The sequence below is a fragment of the Nanorana parkeri genome, unplaced genomic scaffold, assembly GCF_000935625.1.
Source record: "Nanorana parkeri isolate BGI_ZX_2015 unplaced genomic scaffold, ASM93562v1 scaffold1416, whole genome shotgun sequence".
NCBI classification, from domain to species: Eukaryota; Metazoa; Chordata; class Amphibia; order Anura; family Dicroglossidae; genus Nanorana; species Nanorana parkeri.
The window spans coordinates 138,381-165,880 of record NW_017307684.1 but is presented as its reverse complement, the minus strand read 5'-3'; the positions used below and the strand labels follow the sequence as shown (position 1 = coordinate 165,880).

Here is a 27,500-nt window from a genome sequence, read left to right as displayed (position 1 = left end):
TACATTGTTATATGCAGCTGGGCAAATTCATTAAAATGTTGGGTACTAGTCTCCTGTAATCTCCTGTGCAGGAGGTCTTAGACCAGGAGGGAAAGGGGCAACACTGTAAGCCAATTAGACTTTATTGCATTGCACAGTGCTGCCAAACCAACAACACAAGCTTTGTGATAGGAGAAGAATGCAGAGTCATATTCCGATCAGTGTGCGCTGTTCCTTATTATTGAACTACAAGTAGGGCTGGGTCCTAAAATGAGCTTCATTGCTCAACTGCAATGTAGTGGGGGTCACATAGAGGGCAAGACCTCTATGCAGTGCTGTCTGGTAGGGGTGCCTGGATAACAGAAGAGGCTAAATATTCATCATTCCAAACCCTTAAGCTAGTAAGACAGTTCACATATATGAATTTCAACTGTGTATTTAGCTGCTTACCAGCAGTTTACCTTTGCTGGCCTAACATTATCCAAATTATTGTTTTAGTTTCAGATAAAATATCCTTGTGACACCTGTACAAGAGATGGGAGGTGTGGTTGCCACTGGAACTAGAAGGCAAAGACTGCAATACAACAACGTTCATTTTTTTGTGTCCTCATTTGAGAGATGTAGAGGAGATAGTCAACCGTACACCAAGGTCCAAGACATCAATACGTCCTTTTATTGACAGCAGATTTACATGGCACCACAAGAATTAGCAATGTTTTGGAACCTATCGAGGTCCCTTCATCAGGCAATTAACATAGTGATCTGATGAAGGGACATCGATAGGTTCCAAAATGTTGTCTATACATATTGATGCATGGGACCTGGGTGTGCGGGTGACTATATCATCTACGTTTGAATTTGTGCGGCGCCAACCGCACGCCACTCCAGCACCCTTCTACATACTACAGTGGGATTTCGGTCTGGTGTGCAATGGGATATCTGTTTCTCATTGTAAAGATTTCATTCCCTGCCCTTACAGGAAGTGAGGGTCAATCTCTCAAACAGGGATACAGACAGCAATATATATGTGAGATGGCATCTAATTGCTCCTTGCTCCATCCAAAACTAAATAAAAACTGTTTGGCTAAATTTGAGCTTTAAGCATTAAATAAAGAACCGTCATCACTTAATTTATTGTGATCCTTTCCATTTTATTGAATCATTTTATCCCCTCTTAAATCACTAGGTAAAACATGAAGTCTGCTCTGCCTGTGTTGACACTGTATAAATAATGTAAAAAAGTGATAAACAAGGAAATCCTTTTTTGATCCAGCCAGCTCTGTTTATGCCACTTGTAAACTAGCAACACAAAGCTCTTCAGGGAGACAGTTTTTTATGTTAATTGTATTCATTTATGTACCAATAACACATTCTGCAGTGTTTGCAGAGAAGATGGATCATTCATGTTAGACTCTAACCCTAAGGGCCTTTGTCGAAGGGCATTTGTTCACTTCAAGCAGGTTTTGCGTTTCAATACGAGTCTATAGGAATACAAAACCCACTTGAAGCAATTCAGCAGGAGGTCAACTACAGGAAAAATTCTGAATAATCTCAAAAGCATCTGTAACTGATGTCAACTGATGCTGTCAACATAAGTCCAAACCCTGTCAACACAAGCCTTAAGGCTCCATTCACACCTAAGTGTCAGCATTTCAAGGCTTTTTTTCAGGCATTTTTTTTAAAGCATCTTACATGCGTAAACGTGCATTTGTCAAATGGTTTTTAAGAGTTTTCTATGCATTTATTTCACACGTTTTCAGCTTGTGCTATCCTCCATTTTGTTACCCAGTGTTTTTGGAGAGAGGAGGGCTAGTCCTTGCGTGACAAATGCACAACAAAAGCTTTACAGATGCTAAAACCACCTGTGTTACACGTTTACAGGCGTTCCCGTTGAAGTCTATGTGGCAAAAAATCTGTAGAAAAGTAGCCTATGTAATTTTTCCAGCAACAGGGGTTTTGTTACAGGTGACAGGATGCTCATATGTGAACAGGTGCCATTGAAAATAATGGAAGTCCTTTCTTTCTGCCTAGGTCTGAACGAGGACTAAAGTAGTTCACAATATAATTTCTTTACCACTGAGCAGATACATATGTATCCTTTGGCAGGAGGCTCATTACTGTTCAAATTTGTAAACAATAGGTGTTTTACTGTTAATAAGAAATATCCAGGTGAAACAATGTAGAGACATCATTCACTCTCCATGCAGACTGTGCTTCTGGTGACAACAAACCCAAGAGTTGGGGGTGCAACACACAAGTGCTAGCCACTTAGCTACCACGCTGCCCAAAACTAAGTATGGAATACACATGTTGTTATAGCTGTCAGTTCTAAGCCTGTTCTAATATTGCTTCTTTCTCAGATGGCACATAGAGGACAGGTCCAGGCCACAAGTCCACACGATAACTATGGTGAAGTAAAGTCAAGGGAGATTAAAGTTATTCACAAAAGGGAGAAGGGTTTGGAGAAGGCAGGAGAAGTGAACAATTTAGGCCATAATCGCCAATTTGGAAAAATTCTCCAATTCAGCTCACTTTCTTGCTCAGCTATGTTGTCCTAGATTGTTCACTTCTCCTGCCTTCTCCAAACTCTTCACCTTTTTGTGAATAACCTGTAAGTCTTTTGGTTTGCTTTAATAAAGAAGTAGAACACTACTAAAAAAAAGTAGAACGTGTTAATTTTGCAAGAAGAATAAGGTAAACCAATCCAAGTGTCTACTTATTGGGGCAGCAGAAAAACCTGGTAATACCTGCTATGAAGATATAACTAATACAGAAGCTGTATCTAAACTCAAGCTAGGTACAACTGAATGGTTTATTTACTACCAGCTGCAGTGAGAATTAAACCTAGTGGCGCTACACTCTTGATGTCACATGGTAGTTCATAGTACTAAACAAATTAATATTGGATTTAGAGAAATGCTAGTGAGGGTGAAAGACGAGAAAACTAGAAAGAGAAATGAAACACACACAAACGTGCATAAAACACAACAAGAAGCCCAAAACAAGAAGTTATTTTGTTCTAAACAGTCTAAGAAACATCAGATTCTGAGCTGGTATAAATTTAAAAGAGGGGATACAGGGGCATGATGTATTTAGAAATGCTGGCCTACTCAAAAAAAGAAGACTCCCAACTTACAGAGTTTTTGGCCATGGTGTCATCATCCACTCCTAACTGCCGCTATCAGTCATCATCCACTCCTAACTGCCACTATCAGTTACCATAGATCTGCATATCATTCTTGTTGCTTTATCTCTGTATATACTGATCTTTTCATTTGCAGTTTTTACACACAGTAACCTCTGATTATGTAATTTTCATCATATGCTTGCTTTGACAGCTTTCTGTGACAGATTTAGTTAAGTTAAATCAGAAAACCAAAGCTTGCAGACTCTCACAGTAATTTGCAGCTGGAGGGAAAACCTAAATCAATATTAGAAAAAATATTTATTATTACCTAGTCTATGTTCAGGAAATTCTATATGACTACATGTAGCTGTCAGGTCAACATCGGCACTAAACAACTTTGCAGTTACTTATCTATAATACTAGAAGGTGTATTTTAAGCGCTGTAAATGCTGGTATATTACTGTAACTAAGGGAAACAAGGAACAATACACAATGGGTGATAGTTATTACATATAGTTAGAATAAAGTTAGGAATTACAGATTTCAAGATTATATTTAAAAATACATTAAAGAAAATGTTTAGTACGCCTGTAACAGAAGAAGCCATTCTCCTTCTCTGCTTAGGATCAGCTTTACAGCAAGTGAAGCAAAGTCACTTCCCCAGAGCTAGTATCCAAAAGGGGAGATCCATTAGGTTTCTGAGAGTTTTTTCTGTTGTTGTTTGAGATATTACCCTAAAATTACAAACTTCTATGCTGAGCATATTTGCCTAGTATATTTGTCTTTAGATTATTTATTTCCCATGATTAAGCAAACACCTGTCATTTAATCACCTTCTCTTCTAAGATCTCATGAGCGAGGCCAGCATCATTTTGTTAAAAATTATTTAAGTTCAAACCACAAGGTTTTGAATGAATGGTAATTGATCTTATTGCTTTGCAAACATTTACCTACACTAACAAATACCCTCTCCCAACTTTGATTCAATTCTGTGAAGTTCCTTTAATTATCTGCTACCTCATAGTGTCATGTCTGTTCCTGCCATCTTCATTATGTATCTGTCAATGTAAATTTAACTGGGTATTCTCCAACATCAGAATGGAGGGGAAGAACATATGAAGAACAGAGAGGTACTAAGGATGGACATAGGAGGACAGATATCTTTTCTGTAAATGACGGGCAGGACGCTATCTGCCTGTCTTCGGGCAATTAGCAAATCAGGACCTATTTTCAGAATAATATCCTAGGGGCCATTCACACAAGTTCCATTCCATTTTGATACCATTTTCAACAGATGCTAATGGAAGGGCACCACAAAATGAATGGTTGTGAATGGGGCTAGCTCACAGCGCTCTGTTCCGTTGCGTTATGTTACATTGCGCTGAAAAAAGTAAAACATGCAATACTTTTTTTTCAGCACAACGTAACGCAACAAACTCGGTGTGAACTAGTCCCATTCACACTTCATTTTTGGGTACCCTTCCGTTAGCATACTTTGAAAAACAGATTGCTACACAAAGGATTGTAAGGTAATCGGAAGAACCTTCCGTTGACTTGCGTTTTCCTTCCAATTTTGATGTGAATGGGCCCAATTGCAAGTGATGCTCAAAATCTGAAGCTTTACTTGTAATTACAAAGTTGCTTATGGTTACTACAAAAAAAACGGACCATCAAGGAAGGCATACCTTTACATATATTCCGATTACAGTACCACCCCCTCAATATTGCAGAAAATGGTGGGGCAAAATAAAAAGAAACATTAGATGATCATAGTATAAGATTCCAGAATAGACAAAGTTAACATTGTCCTGCTTTGCTGAACCTTAGGAATGTTATTTATATCCAATCCATTACTAGAAGAAACACCAGCCTAATAAACTGTCATAAAACATGGTATATACAATACTTGGTATCACGCATTTTTATACTTTAAGTCTGTTACTGTATTAAACAGCTTAAACGTTTCAAGCTATGTCATATTTTCTAAACTGTAACTACTTGGATTTACTTATTGCTTTGTGACATCCCTCTTTACTGTGCAGAAAGCATGTGTTACTTAAACAATGTGGTTTGGAATCAGTGTTCTCATGGATCATTATGAAAATGTTTGCTTCAGCAATGGTGTCATCATTGTTACTAGCAACAGCTGCTTGACCAGCTTGCATGCTTGTCTATGATGACATGTATTACATGTTTTTTTACAAAATGTCACATACTAGGACTGATGCAAGTTGTAAATACAACTAAGCAAGCACAATGTTGCATTTTTTAAAACAAACAACTATTATTTGCCCACAAAGTATATTTTAAAAAATAGCAAAATGTTTGCTATGAGACAACAAACAACTTAATTTTTAATCAATGCACTTATTCTCCCCAGTTTTGATTACTAACCTAGCACTACTTAAGTCTGCTTTGAGCAAGTCATCAAGATTCATATTCTTCCCTAATGACTCCACTGTTTTGGCAGCCTAATCTACCTGGATCCTATCAAAGACGTTATGTTCCTAAACATTAGATGGGGCTGCAAATTTGACAGCATGTCAACATTTTCGATTACAATGCAAATGGATAGAAACCCAAACTGGTACTTGAAACTCACCTAAAACATGTATATTATTGTGTCCAGGTCCAAACTGACTATTAGTTTAGTGAATGTGGTGAAATTACACTTTGCAATGAATACCCAATCGTGCAAGGAAAAAAAACAACTGTATTTTTGCTTGCAGATGATTGGATGATGGAAGTCCGCAGAGCTTCACCTAATTCACTAAACTGAGCAAAATTTCCCCTGCAAGCTGCAAATTCCCATGCAAAGTGAACAGCCTGTTTGCCTTTAGTAAATCCACCCCTATGAGTTGCATGGTGTTGCCTGTAGTAGCCAAAATCTTGCCACTACTAAATGTGGGAAAACCAGAGCATGGGCAGAATTGAAACATGGTAGTATGTATTCATCAAGGTACATGTATTATATGACTGTTTAATGTTCATTGAGTAATTCTGAGTCGAACCTCTACTTTAACAAAGCTGGTTTGAAATTTTCTGAACTGTTCAACTGTTTCCATTGTAGACTCTCTTTTTATGACTCTGTCCATGAATTCAACCCACTATTGCAACCTACTTATTTATTTGACATGACTATGCTGAGTTGAGGGTAGTGAAAACTTTAGGCTGCATTTTAGAATAAAGGCATGTTCTGACTTCTCGTTGGGAAAATCTGAATCAAGGTATAAAAGTGGTCCTTTCCCGCCCAAAAACAACAAGCACATGTGCACGCAGCTCTGTATGCTGCAAAAAAAAAAAAAACACATTGCAGTCGTACTTTTAATTAACTTTATTTTGCTAAAGACTTACCTTTCTTCTACTTCCTTCTTTTTCTCAGGAACTGGTGAAGTAGCCAGTACCTTCCAGCTTCCCCCTGGGTAGGCTACATCATTAGTGCCTTCCAGGGAGTCCTTATGGTAAAACTGTGATTTTGCGAAACCTCACAAGTTCTCATAAAAAGGTCTTTTTTTCTGCAAACTGAACCAAATCGTGTACATTGCCTGAGCGAAATCTGATACAGATGTCATCAGTGGGCTGGTACAGAGAACAAGGAAGAAGAAACCAATTTTAAAAAAATGGAGGTGTACAGGTTTCAGAGGGAGGGGTGGATGGACCAGGAAATTGAGGAAAAACAAGACTAAAGAGGCATGTACTGTAAATGTAAGTGAGTTTACTTGTTTTTATATGTACATTTAATTAGTGCTGTAGGTTTGTAGGGGGGTCCACTTGAAGAATGAAAGACTCCACCAAGAAATATACTTAGGTTATTAAATTTACCCAATAGGGGTGGAAGAATTTGTGGCAAGATATCAGGATGTGCTATAGTACAGCAGAGGAGAGGTGTGTGTTTGTAGTATGTATATAGTGATTTATACTAATACTCCTGATTCTGGAAGCTGGAAGTGAATATGGACTCTTTGGGGTTGATTTACTCAAGGCAAATAGGCTATTCACTTTGCAAGGGAATTTGCACTTTGCAAATACATTTTCCCTTAGTTTAGTGAAAGTGGTGAAAATATACTTTGCAAAGAATACCCAATCACAACCAAGGAAAATGAAAAACAGTATTTTTTCTTGCACTTGATTGGAGAATGAAAGTGAGCAAAGCTTCACCACGTTCACTAAGCTAAGGGGAAAATTCCCCTGCAAAGTGAAAATTGCCTTGCAAAGTGAACAGCCTATTTGCCATTAATAAATCAACCCCTATCATCCATTTATGAATCCCTATAATCACCCATATATATCCATGGTGTAATGGTTAGCGCTTCTTCCTTCAGCACTAGGGGTTCGCTGGTTTGAATCAAGCCCAAACCACTATCTGCAAAGAGTTTGCATGTTCTCCCTGTGCTTGCATGGGTTTCCTCTCACGCTCCAAAGACATGCTGGTAAGTTAATTGGCTCCTGTCTAAATTGGCCCTCGTATTGTAAGATAGGGACCTTAGATTGCAAGCTCCTTGAGGGCAGGGACTGATGTGAAAGTGCACTATATACACGTGTATATACACTTAGAACATGTCTACACCTTTGTAAAAAAAAGAATTGTAAAAAACCGCACAGGTAATTCTGTTATGTGCACAGTAAACACGTGCACAGCATAAAAATTTGTTTTGGAGGAAACGAATAATTATGCTTTTTCGGATTCTGAGGCAAAGAACCTCCGAAACAGCACATTTAAATAGCAGAAAGCGTGGCAGCCATATCGGCCATCTTGGAGAAGGAGTGCATGATGTCACGTGGCATCGGGTGATGTCATACGCATGTATGGGTGCCACCATCTTGGTGTATATCAAGATAGTAGCGTGCATGCACAGAATGAGCCGGTGGCCAATATGGCCACCATGCATTCTGCAAATTAATTAATAAATGCCCAAATATAGTTTTTGTTTGATTGACCTGTCTTTATTCAACCTCAAATACTAACAGGGCTATTCACTTCTGTATATATTAGAGTTCTATATAAATATCAATAAAATATATATAAATGTAATTTTTGCTTTAGCAGGTTCTATACATCATACAGATGTGCCACTTTACGGTCAGTGAAAGGGGACCCCCCAGGCACCATATATAAAGGAATTTTTCATTTTTAATGTTTCATTTTAAGTGATGTTAAATCACTGCTCCTTTGTGTTTTTTTCATTGATACATGTCCCCCAGGGCAGTTCCCCCGGATCCCCATACACTTTTTATGGCCAATAAATTGCATATAAGGCTTCAAAATGGGGACATTTCATTTTCTGAGTTCTACCCCCATAGACTTGCATTGAGTTCTAAGTTCGAATTAGAACTTTTTCCATGTTCGAAAGTTCGAATTAGAACCGAACACGGGGGTGTTCGGCTCATCCCTATTCACAAAGGGTGAATAGTTTGGAGAAGGCAGGAGAAGTGAATAATCTAGGACAAAATAGCTGATTTGGAAAAATTCTCCAATTCGGCTCACCTTCCAGTTCAGCTATATTGTCCTAGATTGTTCCCTTCTCCTGCCTTCTCCTAACTCTTCACCCTTTTGTAAATAACCCTGTATGTAAATATGTATCGATGTTATTTGAGGTTCGGCCGAACCGCCAAATCGACTGAATTTCGTTGATTTGCAAATTTGTCTGAATCCAAATGCACATGTCTATTGTTAAGATACAAAGACTGATCATGAAGTTAGAGGATTTGGAAATACATTTTAGGGTACAAATAGAGTTTCATGCGAAGAAGGAAATAAAGTTTTTTAGTTCAAGTCACCCATGTACAGCTTTCATATCTCTGTTTTTTGCTTTTGTTCAACGACACATGATTTCACATCTTTATATACATTTTACTCACTTAATCTAGTTTCCACTTTTACATGCAGCAGGAAGTTTGGAGATTAGATGTGTTTATGTGAGCTAGTAATGCTTTTCATGTATTTTTTATTGAAAATTTAGTTTTGATAAATATTTGCAGGTGCGTCATGGGAAGTACAAAATCAAAGATACAGCCTTTTTATGTTACAGTTTTTCCACTTTCAGAAAGTATAGATTTGTAGGGTCTTTTAAGCTACATTCCAGGAAGATATAAAAGAAGCACAAATTACTGTGCTCATTAAAAAATCATCAAATGTATTTCAAATGTAGAAAATGTAGCTGAATTTGTCACTACTGTAATCTCCTGCACAGCAGGGCTCAGAGTGGGAGACGGAAGCAAATCAAGCATTGCTGTAGATCACAATGCTTACAGTGTAACACTGAGACAACTAGTTGAGCAAAGTGGTAGCTTGTCTGTATGCTGCTGCTTGTTAATTGTCCACTTAGCTGGTTGGAGGTGTATCAGGGACCAATCTAAATCCCTCTCCCCCTCCTCTCTCCCACCCTCTGATCATCCATTCTGCATAAAAAAATACCTTAAATTGAATTTCCACTTTCACAGTCAAATTGGGATAACATCTATTTTATATTTGTTACATGTTCCCATTCACATAGCATAAGCTAAAAACATATTTAAAAAATGCTTCTTGCAGTTTAAATTGCTTTAACTTGAGTTAGGGCTTCTTGGCTTCTTATGGGTTAAAAGTCACACAGGGTTACAGAAACGTTATACCATAATAGATTCAAGTACGTATAATAACTGTAAAAAGAATACATTTAAGGATTTTTAATTATTATATGTCTGCATTAAATTGTACTTTTTATGGCTGGATGGGACTCAACTTTAAACTATGTTAAAATCGATAAACAAATATTTCTTGCATGTATGGATGGTGTATGGGTAGATACAACATTTGTTTATTATGGCTTAGAACTATAAATTGTAATTGTAAAGCAGGGTAAAGTTTTCAGCTTCCTTTTACATCTCTTTACCACATTAAAATGTTGGTTGTTGACATAGATCAATAGCCCAAGGTGAAATGTACAAACAGATCAATTATTCACAGAAGTGTTATATCCCTTATCACAGGGTTCACTCCAATATTTCAGTTAGCTGTGTCTGAAAGGGAGACATTTTGCTGTGCTGCCTCCTTAGATAACCCATAATGTTCCCTTTCATATATTAAAAGAGAACTATGGGGTAAGTGTTTTTCCCCATAGTTCTCTTTAGGGTCACGGGATGACATAGCTCAGTATATAGCGGGCTATTGCCCGCGATATAATGAGAGCTCCGCAGGCAGGATGGATCCCAACAATAGTGTTGTGATCCACCCAGCTGCATGAGTGACAGCGGGCTCTGCCTATCTAAGGCAGAGCCAGCTGTGCCCGCCCCCTCCCCTGTTCGTTTCTCCACTCTGCGCTGGAGGAATGGAGAGGGGAGGGGGGGAATCCCTTCCAGGTTGAATGTGACATCAGGCACATATTGCATTATGGCCACTAGATGGACCAGGGGAGCATAGGAAATAATTATTTAATTCCTGTGCTCCTCACCTGAATCTAGTGGCCATAATCTGGTATTTATCTTATATTACATTCCACCTGGAAAGAAAATATGCTAATAACATTAATTTCTACCTCCATTCACACATTTAATTTCAAGGGGGTAAAAGCTCTGAGAATTGTTTATAAAATACATCCCTATATGTTGTGACCAATGAACTCGGCATGCATGTGGTTTTAAATATTCCTTCCAACTTTCTAAAATGGGATTATAGCAGAAAGTATTTATGCAAAGGATACACCCCTGCCATGCTCCAGTTGCACAGACAAGGAAGGATTAATCAGCAGAAGTTGATTGGTTAACCCTACAAGTGTTCTTTTTCACCATTGGCCTTTCAAATAAACTGAATGATTGAATTGAAATAATAATAATTATTTTTATAGAGGGGGAAAAGAGGGACAGATGGATTTGGTTTCAAAAGAGAGGCAGTCCTACACTTGAAACCAGAGTTGGCAACCATTAGGGTGGTCTCTATTAGCATATCAGTGAGCCTCGGTTTCCTGAGGTCTAGGAGTGCGCTGTGTAAAAAAATTAAAACATCAAAACAGGCACCAGGAGGTGTAAAGTATATTTTTCATTGTCAGTTTGTTATATACATTTTGGGCACAGGTGCATTTTAAAGGGAACCAGTCACAGTAGCCTGTATACCTGAATATGTAGCCTTAAAGTATTGTGGTTGTATAGCTCTTACACATTTGCCACTGTTTTTTTTTAGCTTTAGTTACATTATCTGAGCCTAACTATTAGCTTACATATCAGGGATCAGAGGTCACATATAACACAACAACTGCTGCCCTTTCAAGTACCTGAACACTTTTATGTACAGTGCATAAAAGTGTGGCAATAGATAGCCCATACATACATACATACATACATACATACATACATACATACATACATACAGTATCTCTCAGCTACACAACTGTTATTTGACACTACTCTGAGAAGTTAAGGAGACATGGTGTGTTGGGTGAGGCAGTTGACAGGGCAGCAATTATTCAACTTCACGTGACCTCAAACCCCTAACAATGATGAAGTGATAAAGTGTTAGGCTCAGACAAAAAAACAAAAGGCCAAAATATAAATATTAAAAAAAAAAAAAACTACACAAGACTAAATACAAAATCCAAGTTTGTATTTAGTCAGATAGTTTAAATGTTTTTCTTCCTTCAAGGACATATATATTAGTTGCATTTACATTTTTTTCCAATCACTGTTTCATTTAAATGAATTTAAACAATTTTACAATTACTCATTTTACTAATGCAAAGATATTGATTAACTATAGTAGATTGATGTGATCATACTGATAGAGAAACACAAAGAGGAAATCATAATATATTACAGTAATAAAATCAATTTCAAGAAAACAAGAGATGTGTTTGTAAGTGCCTCTTATCTGCCTAATAGAATTTCACCTAATTAATGCAAACAAAGAATAAGGGCAGTTGTAAGACTGTATCCAGCAATGTGTGTATAAGAACAGATTTTTTCAAAGCATTTTCATATACATGGCTGACTGAAGGTTACTGCAGGTAGGCAGTGATAATTCTTCATTAACCTTAAATGGCTTATCACTACCTAGAATAATAAGTTGCATTAAGAAAATTTCCTGACAAAATCAAAAATATCATGAATATTGAAAAGCCATATAAATGCATACTTTTTCCACATAAAGGGAAATTGTATCTAAAGCTATTTTGAATATTGTGGATGAAAACCCCAAGTGCATTGTGATTTCTTGTGGCCCAGATTCTGACAGGAACACTCTGTGTGCATTTTAGGAAACAGAGGAATACCTCAGAGACATGCACAAACAGTCATGATGCAAATTTGATTTGGGGGAACATGAAATGGTCAATGTTTTATATTTTACACTCACTTTGTCTCCTACATTGGTTGTTTAGGGCATAAAATCATTGACCCAACTGGTCGAAAACAGCAAGCTGAGAAGACTGTCATCTAATGTCTATGGACACCTTTAGGCTTCACAGGGTTAAAACTTGCATGCTAAAAAACAAGATATATGGCACAGAAAAAGAAGTCCTTTTAGAATCTTTAGAATCTACAGTTATGGACAAACCACAGGAAGCATGTCCAAACTGCAGCTTTGCAGTGCTATTCATGCATGGCTGCCAATTTTAGGCAATGCCAGCATACTTCCACTGCATTTAAATGCACAAAAGTACACATATAAACTAATTCTTACATTAAAGTGTATGTAAATCTTAATAGTCAAGCTCTGTTGCTACATTCCTCTTTGCCTCCTAATTATCATGCATGTTCTTTTTATGTATGTAATGTGTGCAATCCACAGCAAGTACCCAGTGATCCTGCCAGTCCCCTTGCTTTCCTTTAGGTTTCTGACCATGTTATACAAGCAATCAGAACCATGTTGGCGTTGTCAATTTGCATTCTGAGTCTCCTAATCATACCTACAGGATACCATGCTGATTGACAGCAGCTCTTTACATGAGTGCCACTGTCAATTCAGCTCTGTGTACACAAAAGAAAATGGTAGAGCTCTAGTCCATAATGGGGATAGTAGTGCCACAGCCTCAAATGAACCACAATGGCTCATAATTGATATGGTCCAGAAACTGATAGACAAAATTAATGTGAACAGAGCATATGTACCCAATGGCTCACTTCTCGATCATCTCCCTGCAGAGAGCAGTGACTGACAGTCACTGCTCTCTGCAGGGAGATGATCGAGAAGTGAGTGAGTGACAGTATGTGTTCGCTCACTTCCCGAGCCGTGTGACAGTTTCATTGTCACACGTCGGCTCGAACTATGAGGATGAGTGATTTTCACTCACCTCATAGTTCTCCTTTAAAGAACATATTGAGCAAGTAGTGATTAATGATTCATACTCTGAATAGTATATGGTTGTTAGTGGTGTACCCCAAGGCTCAGTGTTGGGACCCTTACTTTTTAATCTATTTATAAATGATATTGAGTTTAAGAATTAAAGTACCATTTCTGTGTTTTCAGATGACACTGAGCTGTGTAGTGGAATAAAGTCCTTACAAGATGTCTCCAACTTACCTGCAGACCTAAATGCACTGTTTGATTTGGGCATCTATGTGGCAAATGAGGTTTAATGTTGAAAAATGTAAAGTTATGCACTTGAATTTGTTTTTGAAGAGGTGATTAAGGGGAAGATGATCACCATCTATAAATGGCCACTTTAGAATCATTGCAAAGGACAAGGGGGCACTCTTTGCATGTGGAAAAAAAGAGGTTTATTTTCCAAATAACGGGAAGGCTTGCTCACCATAAGAGCTGCAACATGTACAATAGACTAGCCAGCTCAGTTAATAGTTTTAAAAAAACAAACAAACAGGATGCATTCCTTACTGCACAGAATATACCTAAATATTATGCCACAGATTTTTGATCCAGGGAATATCTGATCACCTTAGGGTAAAGGTCCTCAAATTACTGCCTGCAAGCCACATCCGGCCCACTGCAAGATTTTATCCAGCCCAAAGCAACCCCAGCTGGCTGACTGAGGTTGTGTTATTCTGTGTATCAAAATGCAGAGACCAGCGCATCCACTGCCAGCCAGTCAGATATGACCCAGTCAGCAGTTCTGGTGGGTACAGATCTAAGTCATTGAATATATTTAATGTACAGGTAGTGTATTTGAGCCAGTCTAGATTTTAGCCTTTTGTAAACCCCTGTACAACACAGTGCAACAGTGAGAGAGAAAAAGCCTGTATTTGGAGCCAATGAGGTTCTGTTGAGGTCATCGGTCAGGTCCCATTCCCAGGTGTGAATGGGGCCCTATTATCCAAACAGCCAGCTAAGGGTGTGTTATGTGATTGAGCTGCCTTGCTATGCTGGCTTGAATTTTTACCTTGATCTTAGCACCCACTCAGGGCCGGTGCTAGGATTTTTGCCTAGAGAGGCAAAGTTGCAAACTTGGAAAGAAACATAGTTTTATAAATATTATAGAGAGATATGCTACAATTTATACAAACAGGCAATAGTGCAGTCTAGAGGATTACATCTGTATCTAGATATATGAAAACTCTGCACACTTTTTGTGATAGTGTCTTCTTGGCCTTTTGTGATATTTATATATAGTTCACAAATATATGAAGTTGAAAGATTTACTCTTCTTTTAGTTTGCCTCAGTGACTTGAAGCCTAGCCCTGGAGCAATATAATTTAGGTTTTTAAGAAGTGGGAAGAAGGTCACGAGCAACTGAAGAAAAGAGAGCTGACAATTACAAAGGCTTGGGCTATTCCTGAGGCTTCATCCTTTGTTTTCCAGGCTGAACTGCCACGTATTGCAAAACAATGCGCCTGTGCTGGTAATATTGCCAAAGCAGTGAAACATCACAAGAATATAGTATTATTCTTACAGCTATCAAGTAGCAGAGCTCTGTCAAATCAATAATGTTTCATCTCCATCACTGGATCCATTTCCACCATATCCCTGTGATTGATTCTAGTAATACTGTCAAGTCTCCACACATAAGGGTAGAAGCTGTATAATCCTCAATGGATAGATATTTTATCCACACATTGCCTTTATTGCTTTGTAATGTATCAAATGTATAAAGGTTATTTCTGGTGCAACTAAAGTAAGAATACATTCTGACCGTTCCATGCTCATGTGAGAAGGCACAGCAAGCTCCTATCCTTATTGTCATAGTTGTGTCAAGTTGCTGCAAAATTCCATATTGTCATGCGAGGGCTATCACAGCTTTTGGCATTAGGAAAGGAAATTCAGCTAGAAGGCTGTGCTATATGTTGTTTTTGCTCATGGCTATGACATTAAACCTGAACTCTGGGCATGATGTGTTATAGCAGTTAAAGCCTCTGATTCCTCAAAAGCTACCCCCCATATTCACTGCTATCTTATTGATCCCACAAATCTTCTTGTTTACATGGTGGTGGAAGTACAGCACCCACTTGGATGTAAGCCCTGCAAGTCTAAATAGACCTCAGTGCTATGGTTACATCTTCACCCCCCTCTCCTCACCATTCACAAAATGGCCTGGCCTGTGTGTTTTGTGAATGGACAGGAAGTGAGGGGGCCATAGCACTGAGGTCCAATAAGACCTGCAGTGCTTACATCTGAGCGGGTGCTGTACATCCGCCCGCATGTAAACAAGAAGTCATCAGAGGAGGTGTAAGTAGGCTTCATCTGCTATAACAGTTCATTGTGCCCGGAGTTCATCTTTAAAAAACAGCATTACTAACAGAGGTATCTTGGAAAGCTTACAAAGAAGTCACTTTACTCCCTGTCCTCCAGAATCAACAGGAAATAACAGAAATATCTCCAAAGAGTTGGAAACGGAAATCCCAACTTAGAGCGTTGTCACAAGAACAGATATCCTCAATGCGTTTCACCTAAACGAGGACAATTCAAACTTTTTTGGTTTCCCTTTTTATCTCAGTGACAATGGTCACCACCAGGACAAATAGAGAGATGAATCTCCCCAGAAGAATCACAGACAGTAATAAGAAAACATTTCTAACCCTTCCCTACTTTGCCTAAAACTAAGAAAATAAATTGACTTTACAAGAACTTCAATTAAAGAATACGTGCACTTTTAGACAAAGTACCCCCCGACCACATATTCCCCCTCCACAGATATACCAAGATCTGATGCCAACAACCCCCTGTGTTTGTTGACATCCCGTGAGTCCTCTCTTCTGGTCACACTTGTGCAGTAGAGCCTCATAGAAGTCTTTGGGGCTTGTCTCTAGGCCAGGAGAGGGAGGTAGATGTGCTGTTTGGACTTCTCTTAGTGCAGCCAAAAGAGAGAGGGTGTTATGGTAAGCTCAGAGTACCTGTCAGGGTTTACCATTCTCCTCTGAGAATCCAAGCCAGGATTTCCAGAGGATTTGTTACTAATGGATCTCACAGGGTCCAGGCCAGTATGGCTAATAATAGTAACAGATTCCAGACCAGGACTCCAAATGTATGCTGAGGCTGGGACAGTTAGCCAGCTCAGCGCTTTGGGTGAGTATAAAGTTATTTTTGAACCTAGACAGCACTTAACTCTTGCAGTGCAGGGGTAGCCCACTGCAAGTGTTAATAAAAACTTTTCCTGGAGTTCTTCTTTAAGCTTTCTTTGGTCGAATGTTGCTAGGCTATTTTTTATTCTGGGCAAATTGTTTTAGGCTATTTTTAATTGAATATTGTTATCCTATTTTTTATGCTATTTTCTCTTCTGCAGCAACCTCTGTAACATGGCAGCTCTTCTACAAATACGTTTCAGGTAAAGCTCTGGGTACAAACACTACTGCTGGCCATACATGAAGCAACTCTGTGGAAGATTTGGAAATTCTCTTCAGCATTTAATAGAAAAAACAATCACATGAAGGGTTCACAGCAATTAGCCACCAACATATTAATCATCTCCCAGTTTTGTAGAACCAGATGAACAAAATTATAGTGAAAATAAATCAAAACCATCACAGTGCCAGTCATATGCATTTTGATAGGTTCCAACCCCAATTTCAATTGCTTGTGAACCTCAAATAATTATGTACATTACTGCATTGTTTTAGCCTAAAATCTAATTATGTAGCTAAACAGAATCTGATCAAACAAGAAATCATGTCTTCATTCATACATCATTACTGCTGAGGTCACATGAACTCTCCTGCAGGGTAACGAGCTTATAAGGCAGAAAATTGAACAAGATGTTCTAATTAATAAAATGTCAGTCAGGCGTGAACTTGCCTATTAAAATCATCAATCACAGTATGCGTTTCACAATACACTTCTTTAGAATAACTCATGCTAGTCAGAAAAGCTGATTTTTGACTTGCTGGGTGTGGTGTTATAACTATTTGCCTTGTGGAATGCTGTGCCCTATTCCATGACAACAAGTCAGAAATCAGCTTCCATTAGGCTGAACATACAGCTGACAGCTGATACACCATTAGTTGTTATTGTACTGCACATCAATACTTTTTTTTTGCTACAAATTCCCCAAAGAGAAACAATGCCACTGTCTCCAATCTGGAACTTGATGAATCAAGAGCTATTGGATGAGTAGTAAAATGGTTTAAATGCTCAGATACTGTAGAACTGCAGTCAAATGTTTTTGTTTCCATCTGGGTGGCTTCCTGCTGCTTGACTGGTGACACACAAGAAGCAAATCTCACCAAAGGGGATACAGGTAGCAAAATAAAACATCTGATGAAATTTCTAACGCTTCCTCCTTCATTGTTGTCTGTGTTTTTGAGATTTTTCTCTGAAAATGCTATTTTTTCCCTAGCCTGTAACACTCACCTGTTCCACCATCCAGCACACGGTTCCCTCTCCATTGCTCAGCTGCTGGCGCTTCCAAGTTTCACCCAGAGCACCAGCATCACCTTCAATCAGGAGACAGCTATTCTGACTTGCACCAGCTTCAAGTAGCAAAGCCAAGTCCTTTGCTGTTGTGACTCCTGTACTCCTGTGTCTGCAGTGACCCCTGCATTCCTGTGCCTTTAGTGTCTCCTGTGATTCTGAATCCTCTAGGGACCCCTACATCCATGTCCTTCAGTGACTCCTGCACTTCTGTGCCTCTTATGAGAACTCTTGTGACCTCTGTGTACACCAGTGACCCCAGCGCTCCTGCACTTCTAGTGACTCTGTGAACCTGGTGCATTCCTGTGTCTTCAGTGACCCCAGTGTTTCCAATGACTCAGCATTCTATGTTATCCTGTGGCTCCAGCGCGCCATGAGTGCCTCCATTGCACCTGCATCTCCACAAGCCTATAATCCTTTACTGTCTCTTTCCCTGTGGATACAGACCCCTGACTCTGAAAAATTCCATTTGAAAAATAACGAAGGGCCCGTGCACACTAGCCCATCTGCTGAACCGCTGTGTTTTCGTGGACGGGCTAGTACATTGTGACAGAACCAGTAGTGTACATTGTATTACACACTGCTGGAGCAGTGGCAGACTGAAAACACACATGGGCCCCTGGACATTATGAGATTATGGGGCCCCCTTGTGATCTGCCTATATACAAGTAGAATATATAGAGTCACCGGCACTCCAAATAGTGAATCAAATACGTCTGTTTATTGAAGTACAAGCAGCATAACATGATGCACTCAATGCGACAACCTTTCCACCTCACTACATCATACACAATAAAGGCCCCTCCCCTTTCAGGGCGTCCCACCCCTCTTCTTAGCAAAGGCCCTTCCCCAGGTGTCCCATTCTTCTGGGTACATATCTGTCTTCAGTCCATTCCCCCATGCACAGACGCCTCCCCTATCTGGATGTATCCTTTCCCCCATACACAGAGCCCTCCCTTCCCCGGGTGTCTTTCCTCACCCTTCTGCTGGGCACAGGACAGGATGGCCTCCTCCTTGAGGTTGGTGACCTGGATGATGTTGCCCTCCATGGGGGCTGGGCTCTCCGCTCTGCCTGTGAATTGGATTAGTCGGGTGTGAGCTGACGGCTCCCAAGGAGATCCGGGTGCTTTGCCTGCCTCCTCAGCATGTAGTCCAGATGGGATCGGATCACTGGAGATCCCCGCCCTCCCCTCACCTTCCCAACATGCATTGTTCTGGCCCCTCATCGCCGCAGGTCCTTGGTCCCTCAGTCAGTCCACCCCTGTGCTGCAGCTATTACTGTTTAATTTTGTTTTCAACTTTAGGTGGAGTGTACAATGTGTATACTCCATTCAGGTCCCAGCACTATGACTAGTGGTCACTGCACATGTGTAAATGGGCCCTAAGGCTTCATCCTCAGCTCCAGCCTAGAGCTCTGGCACACACTGCACAATCTCACTATCCAGTGAAAGCCATCAACTGCCAGTAACATTCCTGTCGCTGGATAATGACATGGCAGGGGAATGTAGCAGGGCTCTAAATCAAATCTAATTTGGAGCCCTGCTACATGAGTTCACAGCTATACCTTGTACATAGAATCAGAGTACTCCCAAGGCACGCAGTAGAGCATCTGTTCAGTGATCAATGTACTCTAAGGCACTTTGTGGCACCTGTTCCTATGTTATTCTGTTTCTTAGGACACTTGCAGCGATAAGAGAGGTTCCCTTTCATAATGATAGGCAGTCACGTACATTCATGTTACTTCAAAATCAGCCAGATGTCTTCCCATTTACCACCCAGAGCCATATTTAAAGGCCCCTGCAAAGTGTAAATCACTTTGTTTTCTTACACTGGAATGACAAATTGATTTACACACCACGTTTGTTACAACAACGGACACTGTAGGAATTCATCATCATTTTTGTTGTGGCAGGCAGGATTATTTGCAAAGAATTACATCCACAGAATATATATTGGCAGCAGCTGCAAATAGTTAGAAAGGGACAGAAAACAACTTGAAGAGCTTCTTTATACTAACATTTTAATTCAGACTGTGTTTATCATTTCCTGGTATGTGGTAACTGCACATAAGTGGCTCTATACTATTCCTCAATCATGTTTACTTTAATTATAGCAATACCGAGTAAGTATATATTTAGTCTATGAGAAATGTCACTAGCAAGAAATGTCACTAGCAAGAAGTTCATTTTAAAGCAGGTCAGACTGAATTTGAACTTTAGATAGTAGTGGCTTTTAGCTTTAAAGTCATTTTACAAGGTTGGTGTCAATATACATATCATATGTAGTAAAACAAATAATAAATAACATAAACTAAACACAACAACCATTAGCAACAGGATAAACAATAACACTATGGTCAACATTAAGTATTTCAGCTATGTACGGAGACATCAAAACAAAATATAAAATTCCTTGAGCTGCTTGGAAAAGCAAGGGAAAAAAAATTGTATTCGTGTATATAACTGAAACAATTGTAAATGAATTACTTCAGTCACTCTGAAAAGACAAAACAAAATGTATCTACAGAAATGGAAGCAAGATCTCTACTTGAAGAGCAGTTCCATGCAACAAAAAAAAAAGCAATTGGTAAGCTAATAATGCTTGCCAGCCAACAGTACTACTGTGCTAACATCAAAATCTCCAGTGAAAAAAACTACCCCTGCACTGCAAAGGTTAACTGTTTGTTTTCGTCAAGGGGTATTGTGTAAAGCACTATTACTTACCTGATCCACTCTCCTCCAGGTGGTCAGCTCTCATCTCTCTCCCCTCGCTCCAGCTTGTGGACTGTCCCTCAGTATCTTTACTTATAATGCAGGGCTGTGGGCCCTGCATTAGATGTGACGATGTCAGTGGGCCACCAGCCAGCTGCAGGCGCCAGTTTCAAAGACTTAGGAAGCATGGATCAGGTAAGTAAAGGTCCTATAAATGTAAATGTACAATACCCCTAAACACAAATGAGCAGTTAACCCTCACAATATGGGGGTAGCCCCACTACAAGGGTAAGTTTTTTTTCTGGATATAGGCTTTAAAGTAACTCTGTCACTGTATATATATTTCTTGTAAGTCTCTAGATTTCTGCTCACTATCAATTTACACTGATTATGTCTAGGATACTATATCAGTTAATGTAGTCAATAGATTACCTTGTAATAGTCCCTAGGAAAACATCGTTCTGGCCAGGTCCAGGGCTATGAACCACAGGGAAGCCATTGTGGCTGGTATTAGTCAGAAGTTCAGCCAATGAAGAAACACTTTCCTGTAGTTGTATAACTGTGCAAGACTTCATAACATCTCGGGCAGTGAAGAGTTCTAGGTTTACCCTGACAAAGACAAAGCAGAAAAACATTTCAGTAAAAAGAAAAGTTAACATTGCTATTCATAAATTGATTAATTATATGTTACTTATCAAATTTTATTACAGCTTTATTTATGTATGTGTATGAATGTAGTATTTTTACTAAATTACTTTTTGTATTTTTGTGATTTCCATAGTTAGTAGTGGGCTGTAACCAGCCTAACTGTACCTCAACAGGAGAGTTTCTCTAAGCACAAAGTGTATTATCTCTTCCACTTATTTGAGCTTGCTCCAGTGGGGTGTACCGGAGATATGACTCTGTGTTATGTAGGCATCAGTGGGCCTGGGGAACCTGCTGAGGCAGGCTAGGAGAATTACTTAATATCTGAGCCACTTCCTATTCTCTCTCTTCCCTTCTGGGATTTTGCCCTATGAGGATGTCAGCTAATAGGTCGGACTATCCTAAGCCTTGGGTGTAGGCTCATGGAGAGATACAGGGATCTTCCCTCAGAAAAACCCTGAAGGTGTTGGTTGCTGGAAGACAAGAGCATATGGCTTTGCTGCTTTTGTCCCCCACACATGGAGATGTGATAAGTGATAGTTGAGTGGATTATACACAGGGACCTTCCTATGTTTGCATGCTTGGAAGTGAAAACTGAGATACCACTAGACCCTCAATTGCCAAGATGCCCGAGATCTAAAAGGGTCAAGCAAGCATAGTCTGTGATTTAAAAAAATACTTTAATAAGGGTTCTAGAGGAGACTGAAAAGTTACTGTTCCTAGGGCTTTACTGTAAGTAAATCAACTTAGAACATTAGTAATGTAGCTATTTGATAGCTGGAAATCAATATGGATGTGTAACTATTGAGGATCGGTACAAATAGTGCTACATGGGTTTATTTTATAAGGGACATTTCTAGCTTCAAGCTAAACTCTAGGCATATATAACATACTCAAATGAATGCAGCTTTGTAATCATAAATAAATCATTATTTTTAAATGTGAGCAATATGGGTATCTTGAATTGACCTGCCTCTGTCCAGTCACAGGTAAAGAGGGGGGCTAAAAACTGTGAACTGAGACTGGAGATATCTAGTGGGAAAAAAAAAATACTGTGGGGGAAATCTGAAGCTGAATATTGCAGCAGAAGCAGGTTTTGTTGCTTATATATTTTTTTTTTTAAACAAAATTTTTTGATTCTGTTATTGCGGACAACCCATGTCGGGTAAAACCACAACTTACCAAGATATTCAATACAATTAATACGAGGTTTTCTCAAAACTACCTCGACAGTTGCACCAGAAATAACATCTTTCCAACTTTCACAACATTCCCGTGCTGGTTGCTTTGCTTATATTTTAATGGATTCTTCATCTTGTTGTTTTTGGCTGGAGTTCTGCTAAAAGGCCTTGTTTACACCAGATACAGTGTGTTCCAGCCCGATTCTGGCCAGAATGCACTTCATCGCATTGCGGCCGGTTCACTATGTTGTGGGGCAGGAGGGGGTGTGGCGGTCCATTGAAGTGAATGGCACCGTAGCCACGCCCTCCAGCCGCAATGCTGCAGCATTTTGTTTGGACCGGACCGCAGGCATAATGTGCCTTGCGTTCCCATGCGGCTGATCGCATTGCGGCCGGAGGGTATGGCTACTGTGCCATTCACTTCAAAGGACCGTCACACGGTCCATTGAAGTGATACATACACCTCTTCTAGTTAGCATGACCACTCTGTCAATAAACCTGTAAATAGATTTTTGATTTGTATCAGGGAAAGTCACACAGACATGGGAGAAATATTATCTGCATTTCATTATTTAATGATAACAATTGCTAGATCATATATACTGTAAAGGCAGTCTTTTTTTGCTATAATTTTTACAAGAATCCTTACCTCTTATTGCCATGGACTACATGTGGTTCTGCCTCTAAATGCGGGATACACTTAAGATGCAATAAAGAGCTGAACAGGGAATGGTTGAAGTAATCACCAACTGTTTTTCCAATCATTACTGCCACCATGATCAGCAGGATGGACTGCACATCATTTGTTATTTCAACCTAGGAAAGCAAAATAAGCCAGAATCCTCAGTCAGTAGAAAATATTCAAACATTTCTCAAGATTGCTGCATAATTGATATGTAGACCATGCCAGTTCAAGCTCTAGCTATGCTTTTTATATCATCTATTTTATTGACATCATTGAAAGTGTATTAAACATTATGTGAACAGGGCAATCTATTTTTTAGGACCTCAGTCTGACATCTCATTGTAGGACACCATTTAATAATGAATATACACGTATATGCATATTGGATTTCAACAGTGCTTAACTGCTTTTTTTTTTTAAATATTGGATGGAGTTTTGCCTTCTGGGCAGGTTTGTTACAAGAAAGCACATAGCTTTAGTTCCCTTTTACTTACAGTGTTTTATTCACAGGCACAAATGTAGCCCCAATTCAAATGCCTTTATATCCCATAAAGCTTTTCATCTGGAAGAAAAATGAATATGCCAGAGTTCTGCTGCTCACATATATTGCAAACGTCTGCGTCTTCTCACAAAATAGTTTGCAATATAAAACTGATTCAATAAAGCAGCAAAATAAGCAGTGAATCAGATTAACAATGAATAGGATTTTATTTCACTGTGGGCCGATCAGTAAAAGTGAACCTATTATTAAAGTTTGCACTTTGCATAAATCAGCATTACCAAATCCCATTATTATTTCAAGTAAAAAAACTTATTTTCTCTATTAATAAAAAAAACGGCTGTTCTTAAGCTCCAATCCTAGGCAGTCAAATGGTCTCTTGTCAGTCTACTGTTTTCAATAAGTAGTGAGCTGAGATGATCAAAAATGCTGCCCCTATGTGCACAGATAATTATAGACTGTACGCAGAAATTATGGTTTTGAAATACTGATATACTGATAAAACTATTTTCATTAAGTTGACCCCCTTAACAAGTGTATATGATCATTATTTTAAAAAATCCAGTTTGTCTTTTAGAGAAGAATGCTAATTGATATGAGCTCATTGCGCTTTAACCTGCTTTATTGAATAACCCTATTAGAGATAAATACATAGGGGTTGCTTCACGTGGCTTCGGGTCGGCCGAACATGCTGAGCAGGAGGAGCTAAGCCGAACCTCTGGCAGGCTACTTGCTGCTGTTCGGTCTATTCTTATAGATGCCGAACAGCAGTGAATGAATAGCTGAATGCCGCTGAGCGGCATTCGGCTCGGCTGTTCTGCTCGGTCCCTCAGAGGGACCGAGCAAAACAGAAAAATAGTTTAAAAAGTACAAAAAATAATAGAAAACGATTGTGCAGAGCTAGCAGTTCTGCTGCCATCCTGCCCCTGGTTACCTGGTAACCAGGGGACGCTGATCTGTCATTTCAATGAGAGCTTAGCGGAGCTGGCTTTGATATCACCGCTGGCTCCGCCGAGCTCTCATTGTAATGGTAGCTGGTCCCGGCCAATAGAAAACAGTTGAGCTGAGCTAGCTGTCACTGCTAGCTTCGCCCAATCGTTTTTCGTTTTTTTACTTGTTTTAACTGTTTTTCTAATCTGCTCGGTACCACGGAGGTACCGAGCAGAATAGCCGAGCCGAATGCCGCTCGGCGGCATTCCGCTATTCACTCACTGCTGTTCGGCCCCTATGAGAATAGGCCGAACAGCAGCAAGTAGCCTGTGGGAGGTTCGGCTCAGCTGATCCAGATGTTGGATCGGCTGAGTCCAAATCCTTCTGCACTTCGTGTCGGCCGAAGCCGAAGCAAGCCGATGTACGGCTGAAATCAGCTGTACAAGCCTGAAGTGAATACCCGCACAGCATTCGGCTCACTTCACTTCGGGTCAGTTATTCACTCGGCTGCCTACGGCAGCTTTGTGAGTAACCCCCTCAGTATTTATTTGTAATACAAATATACAAGAACTTACCTACCGGTAAGGGTATGTTTATCATTGTCTGCTTGATAAAAGATTTGGTGGTCCCCCACACATAAATTCCTCTGAACACTGCTCCAATTACCAGTGCTGCTTAGGGTGTGAGAGCATGGTTGATTAGAGCCATATTCAGGGGCATGGCAGGCCACTCAAGAGTTGGACCACTGCTTTGTTTGAGGGAGTTGTTCCCCAACAAATATGCTGGCAGCACATGGTATTTTAACCCTTGCTGCAGCATTTATCAATGTAAAAAATAGCCACATATTTAGAACACAATATTCAGCCTGGCTGCATTACAGTAATAAAAATGTATATAAGGTGGGTTCAATCGTAGTTAAATGTGTTATTTTGAATTGAGATGGGGGAGGATATTGGTCTAACTAGGTAAATAGAACAAGTAACAGAGAATTAAGTACTTTTTTTCTTTTTACATGTTTGAGGAGCTGCAGCTTCAGGAGTCCCACACTAAAAAATACCAGCACAAGCAATTGTCTTGATGAAAATAATCACCTCCCTGCCTGACTCCAAGGGTGCACCCAGAGTGCAGATAACAGTACTGTTCTTGGTTAAGTGCAAGCTTTAATAAGCATTTCATTATGTTACATAATACTGTAAGATAAATTAAGGCTCACATCACATGTTAATTCAACATAAGTAGCCATTACAATGGTAAAGCAGGGATTTGTTCACTATATGTTTATGTCACAATTGCTTTGTACAATGTTGTTTTTTACTGTGTTATGGAAATATGCCCATTAATGAATTAAAAAAAAGAAAAGTGGCCACGAGCCAAACCTGTAGTAGTTTATCAAAGCAGATGAAGTGCAAATAACATCTGGAGTTCAGATAATGCTGCAACGTATCTATCATTAGATTTTCCATGATTTTTTTTCTCTACAAACAGGTGTACTTGGTCAGATACATATTCCATTGTTCACAAAATCCTTTGCATAATTTTCTGTGGCAGAATTGTTTAGATCTCTAAGTATAAGCTACTGACAAAAATCTAAGCTATTGACACATTTGTGCAGCAATTGTTACTTGACTGGGCCAACACATATGCAAATTCAGGGAGCAAATGTAATACACATTCAAAAATCTTTTTATAAATATTTTCCTTGGTTTTTTGGGTTCTTTCTTTTTTTGGCGTGGGTGGGGGCGGTTGTCATTTATACAGAGAAGAATATATTTCTAAACCTATTTCTCCTTTTTAAACTGTTGCAACCCTGCTTCTAGCCATCAGGATACACACATGATTTGACCAGGGTCAATACAGCATAAGACTCTTGTTGAGTCCCCAGGCAACTGTAATATTAGGCTGATTATGATCTGGTGGATGTGGATATATACAAGTTATTTTAAATCTTGTGTGTAAGTGCGTCTATCTGCAATTTCTGTGCATTATCAAATGTTATTATTTTTATAATAAAGATATTTACACTTTTTTATTTATATTGTAGTGGTGCACATGTATTTATACGGTATTTGTGGTTGTAGTATTTAGTAACCTACAGAACAGGAGTTCTGGCTTCACTTGCTGCATGCTCTTTCCAGGTCAGTGACACAAATCCTTTGGATCAGCATGACAGTCAGGTAACAAGTGTTCTGAAAATGGAAAGGTTAGCAATGGCAACCTCCATATATCTCTGAGTACAGGTTTGCTTTAATCAGCCATGTGAAACCCAACATCTTAGACAGTATTGAGCTGTTCACATGTTGCAAAAACACGGAGGAAGGGTGTGTACCCACGTCCACTTGTGAATGTACAGATTAGTTCAATTTGATCATTTCCCCTGTTTCATTTCACAAATTAGCCTCATTTTGCTTCCAAGTTTCATTTGAAATTTAACCGATCTGACAATGTAAAAACACAGCTAAGCTCACCAGAATTTTTAAAGGTTCGGCTCATTTACTCCAATAGTACATGTGTTGCTGTAACTGCATTCCTAAAGAATGTACGTTTTCTCATTTTCTCTTGGGAAAGTAAAACAGGACTGGATCCAGACATTTACCACTGATTTTATAAAACAGAAACATCTACCCTGTTTCACACAGTAAGTGCTTTTTTGGCTTTGCTTTGCTATTGAAAAAAAATTATGTGACTCAGCTTTGCACTGGCTAGACTCAAACGTAAAGAGATGCAGTTAACATTTAACCTAAATATGACTCTGGCTGAAGTGTGAAAGCATTCATCTCATAGTGCTAAATAGTATTAGCTACAGCCACACACAGAGCACAGCTTGCCTGCTCTACTGATCTATACACAAATGAAGCTACTGTACGCTTCACTATCATGGCTCCATGATAAATTGTTCATTTCTCTGCATAAAGTATACTTGAAAACATACACAATTACAAAACATACAAGAAATGTTTTATATATATATATATATATATA

General features: G+C 39.3%; 1 protein-coding gene across 2 annotated transcripts in view; it reads right to left on the bottom strand.

Moving 5' to 3' along the window:
- The window catches only part of LOC108798153 (chloride channel protein C-like), a 103,101-nt gene that overhangs the window by 31,291 nt on the left and 44,310 nt on the right, over positions 1 to 27,500 (bottom strand). For both annotated transcript variants that reach the window (XM_018569883.1, XM_018569884.1), the window contains exons 12-13: positions 23,057 to 23,223; positions 21,014 to 21,190 (exon numbers count right to left, since the gene is read on the bottom strand). In XM_018569883.1, the coding sequence (XP_018425385.1) occupies positions 21,014 to 21,190; positions 23,057 to 23,223 (344 nt within the window). The remainder of the gene's footprint in view (positions 1 to 21,013; positions 21,191 to 23,056; positions 23,224 to 27,500) is intronic.